The following is a 12,108-nucleotide window of genomic DNA, read 5'->3' on the forward strand; positions in this document are numbered from 1 at the left end:
TTCTTTGCCCTCGGATGCTTTGTAATCTGCACGGCCTGTGTCTTGTTGACTGACTAAACGACTGTTACTTCAGTCTTCTCTTAAAAAACAACGTATGCAGATATCCCAGCTTTAAAGCATTCGTCAGATTCTAATCAGCTTCTCTTACTATCATCAGTTTATTTGCAGTGATTGTTACAATGCTATTTGGACTTGCTAAAGCACCTGTGTGAGTTTTGTGACACTGGCGTGTGCACTTGGGAGGTAGAACGTTGCCCCATAATGTATCGTGTGTTCACTGACACGACTAGCTCTGTGCCACCGTCTCCACTCGGAGTGCACGGCCTATACCGAGTTCCTTCATTCTGCATCACCCTTCGGTAGATGTTAATAATCGCTAGGGAACCCCAGGAGGAAGAAACCGAGGCCCGGATTGCTTAAGTGACTCACCCAGGGTCACACAGTTCATTAGCAGAGGGCCCAAGATTTGTGCTCAAGTTTGCCTGACTTGAAACTGTACTTCTGAGTTTAGACACGTCATGTTTTGTTCCGTTGTCTTTTCTGAAGGGAAGAACATGTGTGCCAAGGTGGCAGGCCTGGTGCTGAAAGTTCTTTCGGATCTGCTCGGCCATGAGAACCACGAGGTACGGGGCGGCGCCGCTAGCCTGGGCTTGGGGGAGGGCTGGCCGGGTTAGTGCGTGCGCTCTGCCCCCCCACATTCTGCAACCGGGAAGCCGGAAATCGATCCCCCACTCCTCATTTCCTGTCGCCCTGCCATCACTGGTCCTTGCCAGGTCCCCCTCGGGACTTAATCTCCTCCTTGTCACCCGCCCTGCTTCATTCCACCCCACGCTGATTCTCCCCGGGGTGTGTTTGTTTAACGTACGTCTGTGGACACGTACGTGGCCTGAAAATGTAGTTAATGTTATGTGTTGCGTGCGTCATCGTGTAAATCGTATTGTGCTCTAGATCTCACTCTTTTCAGACTTTTTCACTGTGTTTTGAGGACTTTACTGTGTTGCTTTGTATACATCTCATTCCTTAACTCCCACTACTGCAAAACAGCCCTTGTTTGCAGCGCCCCCATCCAGTCCCCCGGGCTTGTCGGCCTCCATTACCTCCAGTTCTCAGCCGCCACAGGGTCCTCAGTGCCATCGCCACACTCACCCCCCCAAGGCCCCTGGGGTGCAGACACTTCGTCACTGCTGGCTCGCCCCACATGGCAGTCTCGGGTCAGAGTCCCGCCACGCTGTCCCGCAGAGTGGCCTTACCAGCTCCTGCTCTCCCCCGTGGCCTCCCCAACACTGGGGTGATTTTCTGTCGTCCAACCTGTGTGCCACAAGCCCTTTTTAAATAAAGTGGAGGTCTCGATAAACTAATTAACAGAAACTTATAAACAGTATGAGGATTCTCTCTCCTGCTTTCTACAGATGCCTGTGCAGAAACCACGACATCACTCTGCCCCTGAGGCCAAAGCCTCAGCAAAAACCTGGCCTCTTTAGCCAGATCAAGTACAGGGGTGTCTTAGCAGGACAGGACAGAGTACCGCTGGGTCAGAGTGAGGCACTTGGTTTCCCTGTATCCATTCCCGTTGCAGACAGCTCCCCTCTGTTCATTCCTCTCATACCCTAGGTCCCCGGGCCCACCAGCTGAGCAACCCCGGCTGCCTCAGCTAGCGAGGGTTCCGTGGTGGTGACAGTGTTGGCCGTGCTTTTTATATTTTCAGATCAGGAGCCCTCAACTCCTTCTAGACTCTGTTCTCCATTTTATTCAACTACGGCGGTTGAAGCCTGTGGGAAATTTGTCTCTGATAGTAAATGTTGGTTTCAGGTGTTGGCACCAGTATGCTTGCTACCTCTGAGAACAGAATAGACCAACAGATGTAAATCTTGTAATTGTCACAAATGCATTTGCCTTGAAGATGAACTGCAAAGTCTCCCTGTACACATGTTAGAGCCTAGAAATGTGTTTGCCACACAAATAAATGCTCCGTGCATGGGTCCTGTGTGAGGTAGTCATAGTCTTGGAAGACGAAACCCAAAAGCCATGAAGAAAAAGATACGCATATTTGACTTTGTAAATAGTAGGCTTTTTGGATATGGAAAAAGATGCCATGATAAGAGTCCAAGGACAGAGGATACCCTGAGGAAAAATTGGCCTCACATAGGACAAAAGTTCCCTTATATATGAAGATCTCCTATAAATTGATAAATACAAGTCAGAAGAAGAAGACAAAGTACACACGGGGGCAAGTTACAGAACAGGAAATCTTGATGACCAGTTTGGCCAGTGGTCAGGAAAATGAAAGAACAGCCATAGGACGCCTTTTATTATTTTTTTTACCCATTAGATTGGCAAAGATTAAGGGACAATAAAGTCCAGCGCCAGAAAAGACGGGTGGGACATGAGCCCTTCCCCACTGCTGTGGAGAGTGTAGCACAAAATCTGCTCAGAAGGGAGCTGCCATTTATCAAGCACCTGCCATGTGCCATGTCCTGTGTGGCTTGATGTTGGGGTTACCTGTGTGAGTAAAACATGAGTCCTGTCCTCGAAGAGCTCACAATAGGGGAGGCAGAAGTATAAATATGAACCCAGTATGGTAGTGGGGGGATGTGCAGGAAACAGAGCTGAGTGTGTGTGGGGGGGAGGGGCCCGTAAGTAACGTGGGATGTGTGCAGGAAGGGAGGGGCAGGGGGACATGATATCGAGGCCACACCTTGAAGGCTCCTGTGTGCCGTACTGAGGAGTGAGGACTTTCCAGGTAGGCTCTAGGGAAGGTTTACGAGGTAGGAAGAGGGACGATTTGGCCCACGTTGTAGAATTTTGGCAATGATGGGATTATTGGGCTAACTTGTGAACATCAAAGGCAGAGACCTTTTGGGAGGATCGATGTCGCCTAGGTCATGGAGGATGTCCGAACAAGGACCGTGGTAGCGTGTGTGGAAAAGAAGGGCTCCTATCAAAGGCAGCTTGGAGACTCAACACTGGAGAGCAGAAGCGAGAGCATTCGATGATGACTCCAGCGGTTCTAGCCTGAATGAGCAGGCCGACGGTTAAGCCGTGGCATATGGCAGGAGTGAGCTTTGGGAGCCAGTAATGAACTTGGGTTTGAACTCTTCGTTGTAGCTGTCACTGGGACATGCAAATATGGAGATATCTCCATATTTGGACATGGAGATATCTGTCCTTTGGAAACATGTGTCCTGGAGCTGAAGAACGTAGTAGTGCTCTCTCTCCTCGTGAGCCACACTGTTCACAAGCGGGGTGTTTGATCACTGAGTTGTACGGTATGTGACAACTTGTAATTGGCTGTTTTTTCTCCCCTTAAAGATACAGCCATATGTGAACGGAGCTCTGTACAGCATCCTTTCTATTCCGTCCATTCGTGAGGAAGCAAGGGCAATGGTAAGACAATGTGCTTGAGGGACACCTGGGTGGCTCAGTTGGTGAAGCGTCTGACTCTTGACTACGACCCGGGTCATGATCTCATAGGTTTGTGAGTTTGAGCCCCACCTTGGGCTCTGCGCTGACAGCACGGAGCCTGCTTAGGATTCTCTGCCCCACTCTCTCTCTGTCCCTCCCCTGCTCGTGCTGTCTCTGTCTCTCTCAAAAATAAATAAACATTTACAAAAAAAAAAGAAAGAAAGAAAGAAAAAGAAAGCAAATATGCTTGAGAAATTCGTAAGCTTCAATCAGTGCCACGGTTCAGAAGCTGTGAGAGCAAGGAGATCTGAGACTGGGCCCCGTGGCTTGCACGTAGCTTATGAACTCCCTGGAATTGTATGCCAGATATGTATTTGCAGTTTTCTGGAGAGAGAATCTGGAGCTTTTATCATATTCTCGAGGGATCCCTAACTCCTAAGAACTACCATGTTAGAAAGTTCCCAACAGGCTTATTTTTGGAAAGTTAATAGACTTTTTTTTTAAATGATTCATTTTAATTTGGGGCGTTGGGAATGCCTATGGATTTCATGGTAGAAGCTTAGCAGGAAAACAGTGAAATGGAGAAAGTATCACTGAAATTCACCTGCAGGAGTCCTAGGGGACTTGCGGCAGGAGTGAGCAGTGGTGTGGTCCAAACACTCGGAGGCTGCAGACGTTCTCACAGCAACCAAGTGGGACAGACACTCTGGTAAAGACGATAAAGCTGTCTGGTTCCTGGTGTGGTTGGTAAATAGTGAATTCAATACTTGATGTGTTTACATTAGTGCTTCTGTTGGATTAAGTATAAAATAAGCTTCAGGTGATTAGCATTGTATGCAATGACAAGTGTTTCTGGATCTAATCAGCAAAACCACTGGAGTTTTGTCCCTTTTCTCATAACATGCGGAACCAGCTCAACTGTGTGCATATTAAATGCTATGATGAAGGGATTAAATATATTTCCACAGTCAAAAGACAGGCCAAATTCAGTTTGAGACCAGTGAAACACGTTCTTCCACTTGATTTTGCTTACTTAGAAGAATTGCTAAATCTCCTAATTAGTCATCTGAAATTACATCAACAGTTATGCCAGAGATAAAAACTTAATTAGGAACTATTCTGTGTGGTCACACTGAACAATGGAACTTAATTGCCTATCGCTTTGGGGGAGAGGGGAATCATTTCAGTACGGAACAAGGGAAAATGAACTTGGTTAAATTCTGCATTATGGTCCTTCTGGTGAGAGGAATTCTCAACCAAAGGAGAGACCAAGGAAGAAAACACGTAGGCTAAGAAAAAAAGAAGGGAGGTGATATGGATCAGACAGCAGGAAAGGCAGCTTGGAGGAAGGACATCCAGGGCAAGGGGCAGGGAAGGCAGGACAAAACAGAAGTAAAGGGACAGGGACCAAGTGGGGAGGAGAGATTCGTGTTATAGGACATTAGAGCGTGACCCTTAGAGATCAGCCAGGCCAGAGAGAAAAAGTGTGGAGGAAAGGGACAGTGTCTCAGAGACCTGGGGACAATACCCAGAGGTCTCACACATGTGTAACTGGACTCCCAAAAGGAGAGGAGAATATGACATCATAAGAACTCTGTTTTTGCAACCAGGTAAAACATTCGTATGCTTGTGGAAAACGACAAAGAAAACATAGAAATTACATCGGTACCAAATGCTATGATGGTTGGTGGTCTTAAAATAATACCCCCCACCCCCCCCCCCAAACAGAGAAGAAGATAAATGAGTGCACTGAGGCCATTTGAACTTAAAGAGACTGCCAAGGTCTGGGACGGGAGAGCGGTTCAGATCAGTAGGGCTGCGCCGATGCCTGCTCCAAAGCCTCCCACCCCCGGCGCTCGTGCAGTTGTCGGCCATGAAGCTCTTCCCCAGGATTGAAATCCCAGCCAGACAGTCTGGCCTGGGCTGGAGCAGACTCCTGCCCGCTTGATACCCTCTTCCCTTGACTCAAAGACTATCCAGAGTTGTTCCTCCCTTCCACACCACTCCTTCATGCTCTCCTCTGTGCGCTTGCCTGTCTCTGCCTGCCTCTCTGTTAAATGTTTCCTTTCTCAAAGGTGCTGTCCTAAGCCTCTCACTCTGCTGTCACCCGGAACCTTGTTTATTCCCTTGGCCTCGGCTACCAGATCTCTCTTCTGAGCCACAAATCCCTTCCAAACACAGCAGGAACGATCTTAACCATTTCAGTAGGCTTTACACCCCGCATGGAACCCCACTCAGGGCTTGAACTCACAACCCTGAGATCAAGACCTGAGCTGAGATCAAGAGTTGGACCCTTAACCAACTGAGCCACCCAGACTCCCCTTAACCATTTATTGAGCATCTATTATGTACCAGCACTTGGACTGGATGCTGTTTTTTTGGGTATCATTTATATAGTTCAATGCAATGGACAAACATATGTATCTACCTAACCAACACCCAATTACATTCTTTACCTTTTAAAGATTTCATGTTAACCAGCGTTGCCATCCTTATTTTATAGTTGAGGACACAGGTTGGGAGGAACTAAGTAATTTGATCAAGGTCACACTGTTAATTCATGAGGGAACTCAGATTCTAATCCAGACTTAGCCTTCTGGAAGGTAATGCTCTTCTCTACACGATGGGAATTCACCATGTTCAAAACTGCACTTGCCATTTCTTTGATTCACTTACAGCCATTGACTCCAAACAGGCCTGCATTAAAAGAGGGAAATATTGGCTCATTTAACTGAAAAGTCCAGGTGTAAGCCTCAGGCAGACCTTGATCAGGGTTCATGTGTTACTGGATCCATTTCTCTCCTGGGACCTCTGGAGTCTGCTTCCTCTATTTTGGGGTCATTATTAGATACACTTTCCTCTTGTGGCAAGAAGGTCTCATCAGCTCCAGCCACACGTGCTCATTCAGATCCCTCAAGGAACGAGGAAGGTGGGGAAACAGATACCTGTGGTTAAGTTGGTATCTTACATTTCCCTGCAATTCTGTTAGCTAGTATTGAGAGTTCTGATGTCAGTGTTTTGTAACAAAGTAAATATTACACAATATGGTGCCTTTATAATTCTTTTGATAGAAGAAGAACAATAGCTGTTTAAAAAGAGGTTCTGTTTGTTCATTTATTTCTCTAAACATATGGCTTTACTCTTCATTTTGTTTCTAAAATCCAGAAGGAAGTGTATAAACGTAAAGAAATCACAGGACAGAAATTACCTCCCAAAACAACATATTGCCCAAACTAAAGGGAATACTTATGCAGTTAAATTTTACAATAGTTTTTTTTCACTTTTTATGAGAATATCGTTGGTATACAGTGTTCTTTTAGTTTCAGATGTGCATCCATTGCTCATCAAGACAAGCACAGTCACCATCTGTCACCATACATTATTACAGCATTATTGACTGTAGTCCTGATGTACTTTTTATCTCTGTGACGACTTATTGACTTTATAACAGGAAGTTTGTGTCTCTTAATCCCCTTCACCTATTTCACCTATCACCCCACCTCCCTCTGGCAACCCCCAGTTCTCTGTACAATAGGTTTTTGTTGTTGTCTGCCAAATGTTTTATAATTAGGTCAGATAGCCAACCAAGAAGAAAGCAGTTTCACTGTGAGTTGTGAAAAATAACAAGAAGAGTGTTTAGTACTGAGCAGAGGTATCTTTATTGTGTATATCCCTTCTCCCCTGCCAAAGGTTTTTTTTTAATTGGATAAAGCTGTTCTCCCCCACAAAACAACTAAAATACTAACTCTTACTCTGTCTACTGCCCCAGGGAATGGAGTACGTCCTCCGCTGCTTCATCAAAGAAGGCAATGCTGAAATGGTTCGCCAGATCGAATTCATCATCAAGCAGCTTAATTCAGGTCCGTTCAAAGCAGGAAGCTATAATCTGTCTGTGCATCTTTCATGTGTGCTGGAAGGATACACGGGCTTTCTTAGGAAGGCTTGTCATATCTTGGAATCCATTCAGGGGCTTTAAGGGAGGTGGGGAGACCCAACTGAACCCACCAACAAGGCGGTCCAGATTGTCCCAGGATCAACGATCTTTCACCACACTTTAGGCTTAGAGTCAACAAGAAGAATTCAAAAGCAACCGTAGAAACCCTGCTCTACCCTTACGTTCTCTTTATGTGGACCTCCCCCTCGTTCTCTCCCCGCTTCACAGGGCTTCTCTGGAGGTCCCAGGGCGAGATAAGGAAAACAGTGCCGACCTCCGTGGCACCACCACAGAAAATGTCACTCTCCCGCGTGCATTCACGCTTTCAAAACAAACTTCTGTTGCCCGCTGGTGCCATGGAGGAGATGATCCTCGTTCTCTCGGGCTTTCTCCCTTACCATGACAATCGACATCCCATAGTAAGCAGGAAAGGAAGGTGCAGGAAGCCTTGGATGGGACCAGGATGGAGGGGAAGCTCTAGCTCTTTCTGTGGACTCCTGACATCTTGATCCTGACTCGTACCCGTGCCAGAGGCACCCAGCAGCCCACATCACTCAAAGTCCAAGTACACAGATCCTACTTAGCACGTGAGCAAAGGTGAAAAAATGAATCTCCCGATCTCTACTCCTGAGTCAGCGGCTTGACCAAGGCCAAGAAACAGTTGCCCGAAGCCATTCACTGGAGGAAGCCCATAGGTGGCTCATGGTTCGCGGCCTGAGCTGCACATGGCAGTCACCTGAGGAGATTTAAAGTCCCCAAAGCAGCACCCCATGCTAGTGAAGTCAGAAGCTCCAGGGGGGCCCCAGGTGTGAATAGTGTTTACATTTATTTCTTTTTGAGAGACAGAGCACAGGTTGGGGAGGGGGGTAGTGTTTAAAGCTCCCAGGTGATCCCCACATGCAGCCGGGGTGGTGGGTCCCTGCCTCGGATGAGCACAGAAATGGAGAGGCTGAAAGAGGACGTTAGAGGCCCCTGATCAACAGGAAGCAGCAGGGAGAGCAGCCAGTGAAACCTTCACTCCCTCAGGCTGGGGCACATTTCCATCTGAACATCCTCCCCTTGGCTATTCATCCCAGATTCAGGTGAGCAAGGAATAGAATTTTGCTTTCTGCAACAGTTGCATTTCTGATTTGGAACCCCCACTCTGCTGGGCAGATGGATCGACAAAACACAGCTAAATAAAATGCGGCTGTTCCATGACAGCAGTCGGGACTCTGCTCGCTCCCTCACCGGCTGTGGGTAGAAGAGAGGCCACTGCTGGGGAAGGAGGGAGACGCAGGGAACAGCTGAGAACTCCGTCCCTAGCGAGTGGGGGTCCTCTGTGGCTTCGGGGTCACGTTTGGGCCCGGAATCTTCTTCAAGGCTGGCTTTGTGTTTCAGTCTATCAAGACCCGTGCGCCTCCATTTTCTTGTCGGTCTCCCCTCCTTCCTGGCAGCCAAGCCACAGGGGCGGTCCCCCTTGCGCTCTGGCCCCAAACCATCTCTTTGTCGTCTGTAAAACTGGCCCTTAAGCTAACATGCTGAAGAATGTGAAGAGGGAGGGTCAGTTAGACATTTCCGTGAGGGATGTGCTTTGTCAGGAAGTTATCGTGGGTGGAGTTCTGGTATATTCAGTAGGGGCTTGACATACACCTGCTTTGCTCAGTAAGTTCCAGTTTCAATAATGAGTGTCAAAAGTATTTCTTTTTTTTAGCAAGCACTTCAGTTATTCTGTATCCATGGGACAGTGGCAGGTCCCCAGAGACCCTATTACTTAGGAGTCTGATCCTTTGAAACAAAATGAGGAAGTCATTGAACGTTTGAATGGAGGACGAGGCACACACACACAGCTGCCTTAGGATATGTGTCGTGAGCATGGAGTCAAAATGAATGGGTGCACCAGCATCACTGTGAAAGCCACAGAGGGGAGAGCTGGAGTTTCCACCCCGTTCGGGCTTCATCCTCAAGTAGACATTAACAGTAGAGTATGAATTAGTAGTAGCTTACTAGTTTAAGATAAGTCGGATGGCATTGCCACAATCTCTATTTAGCGTATTGGCTTTATTGTTCTATTTTAGTAAACATGTGAAACGTGCGTATGGGTTTTCATACATTCGGGCCCATCTCAGTTCTCTAGTACTGTTTTTCCTATAAAGTTTTAAGGTTTCCAAGTACAGAAATTCCAGAGTATTTTAGGAACCTAACCCCACAGGTGGGGAAGGACTGCCCTGGGGAAGCTTAAGGGACGTGGCAGACAGAGGTGACCGCCACCAGCAGCAGCAGGGAGGTTCATCTATGACTCCAGCCCTCAAGGGGGGGGCCTGGCAGGTACTGGCCAGTCCCTGAGGAGAGGACGGGAGCAGGGCAGAGCCAGCATCGCCAGCTGGGCCGCAGGAAAGGAAGGACACTGACGGCTCCGAGCACCACTCACTGTTAGTTACTGGAGTGAGGGCAGCTGGCCGTGCCACAACCCAGGAGACCGTGCGGGAAGCAGGGCTGATGTCCCTGTCACCCCCAAGAGGAGGAACTGACATTTATAAAGTACTTAATTAAGTTCACAGGACTGGATTGTTCTGGGGAATAGGATGAGCCTGAGCCAACAGGCTCAGGGGAGGGGTTGTGGCTGGACCAGCCTGTGGCTTCACGAAACGTCTAAGATTCTTTTTTAAAAAGTGGGAGGGGGCATTTTGCATATTGGAAAAAGAAATGTCCACAGCTGATGAATACGGCAGCACCCCCGTTTCGAAAGCCACCTGCTTGATAGGCATTTACCTGCAGGTGGCACGGAGCAGAGCTCTACGTGCGCTGGGAGGGCACAGAAGTTAGGTGAGGGAGCTTCAGCTCAAGTGCAGAATGGCGTAATTTCCCCATCTGCAAGGTAGTTTTCTTGACTTAAACAGCGTTCCGTGACAGGGGTGGGGCCGTGATGGGCGTGGAGGTGTGCAAGCCCCCTGAGGTGGGGACAGAAGTTGGTGTCCTGCAGGCCTTGGTCTAGCCAAGTCCGTGAGAGTCCTTCCCTTTAGAATGAGGGTTGTGTCAAGGACAGTGGGTGTCCTGGGGCTTCTACATATTCCTTCTATGAAATGGTTTTGGGGTTTAAGTTTAATCTGCCCCCTTTCTAAGTATGCTGAGCAGTCTCTTCAAGAATAGCCTTTGGCTCCTTGCCTCCTACTTCCTACTTGACTTCCTCTCCTCTTCTCTCAGGCTCTCTTTACTTTCATGTCATCTGTTCAAGAAACAAATGATCGTTAAGGAAGATGCATTAGGGATAGAGGGATGAGTAAGCCCGGTGCTCTGTTCTCAGGGACTCACAATTCAGTACAGTGGGTGAGGAAGATGCCCAGACAAGTCCATAGCCATTCATACATGAGTAAACTGATCATCCCGAAGTGGCAAGTACTATCAGACTGCTGTCCGGTGTGGTACTGTCTAGTACCACTCTCCAGGACAATGCTGTCTAGACAAAATGCTGAGTGTTCAGCAGACAGAGGGGTGACTGCCCAGTGAGGGGTCAGGGAAGGCTTCGTGGAGGAGAAAGTAACCAAACTTCTCTAATAGCCACTGTGTACCTGGCCCTGGGCCAGGTGGCTTAGTTTGGTATACTGTGAAGTTCCCCCCACCCACCCACCCACCCAACAACCCTAGGAAGTAAGTGGTCTGATCCCCATTTCACAGATGAAAACACAGAGGCTCGTCCTTTCTCAGATTCCATTTTGCTATTATCCCTCCTTTATATATAAACTCTTAAGATCTAGCAGCGAACCACGGGAGCCTTCAGGAACCCTACCTGCCACGGCTGCTACCCCAGCCTCTGTGGGAAAATCATGGGATTTAAAAAACAGGCTTGAGTTGAATCTCAGCTCTGTCACTTACGGGAGTGTGACCATAGACAAATCTCTTATCCTCTGTATGCCTCCTTTTGCTGTTTGCTATAAAGTGGGGAGAAGAGTCAACCAAATCTTTGTACGGAGGAAATAACACGCGTACAGCATCTAGCTCGATGCCTAGCAACACTAGTTTAATTTCTTGTTTTCTAAATTCCTCTCAAATTGTATGCTGGCTTTTAACTTTGCTCGCGCCACTACCAATGCATTCTGGTCAAACTGGGGGAGAGATTTAATTTGCTGAGAATGATCGCAACCTGTGGCCGCAACGGCCCCAGAAACCAAATTGTTCCGAGGTGACCCGATTCTCATTAGCGCGTTTACACGCCTCTACAGCAGCTGAATGATTTTGTTGGCCAAGACTCCCAACTGTGTTTGCAGTTATTCATTTATTTTTTTCTTTATAGAGGAGCTACAGGATGGTGTTCTTGAATCTGATGATGATGAAGAGGAAGATGATGAAGTAAGTTGGTGGCCCTTGACACCACCTAGAAAACTCGTGCCAAATTATTGAGTCTCTTCCTTGCCTCGAAGAGTTAGTCCGGAAATGGAGGTTTTGATCCCTGCAGCATTATTCCTCACAGTGCTGGAGCTTGGCTAAGCTCAGCTGCGGGGGGTCCTGCCGTCTCAGTTGAGGTGTCGTGTGGCTGCTTTCCGCGTCCAAGCTGGCCTCCCACCCTCCCCGGCCCCTCCGCGTGGCCTCCAGTCGCCCAGCGGTCAGGCTTACGGTTCCTCACCGGTTGGTGGCTGGGCTCCAAGAGGGAGGAAGTGAAAGCTTCCAGTCCTCTTCCGGGCTCAGCGGTCTAGAACATCCCTTCTGCTGTGTTCTGCTCGGGGCACATCACAAGAGTGGCCCAGACTGGGGAATGGAGGTTAGACATAACCGACAGGAGGGTTCGAGGCGGGAGG

At 48.1% G+C, this 12,108-nt stretch overlaps 1 protein-coding gene across 5 annotated transcripts in view; it reads left to right on the forward strand.

Annotated features, from left to right (window-relative positions):
• Positions 1-12,108, forward strand: part of ARMC9 (armadillo repeat containing 9) — a 151,081-nt gene that overhangs the window by 67,082 nt on the left and 71,891 nt on the right. For 4 of the 5 annotated variants that reach the window (XM_030325428.1, XM_030325431.1, XM_030325430.1 and 1 more), the window contains 4 exons: positions 547-623; positions 3,310-3,384; positions 7,172-7,262; positions 11,607-11,662. In XM_030325428.1, coding sequence (XP_030181288.1) covers positions 547-623; positions 3,310-3,384; positions 7,172-7,262; positions 11,607-11,662 — 299 coding nt within the window. Of the gene's footprint in view, positions 1-546; positions 624-3,309; positions 3,385-7,171; positions 7,263-7,564; positions 8,388-11,606; positions 11,663-12,108 lie in introns of those variants that run through there. The other variant, XM_032594533.1, reaches the window with a different exon arrangement.

The sequence above is a fragment of the Lynx canadensis genome, chromosome C1 (assembly GCF_007474595.2).
Source record: "Lynx canadensis isolate LIC74 chromosome C1, mLynCan4.pri.v2, whole genome shotgun sequence".
Lineage (NCBI taxonomy): Eukaryota > Metazoa > Chordata > Mammalia > Carnivora > Felidae > Lynx > Lynx canadensis.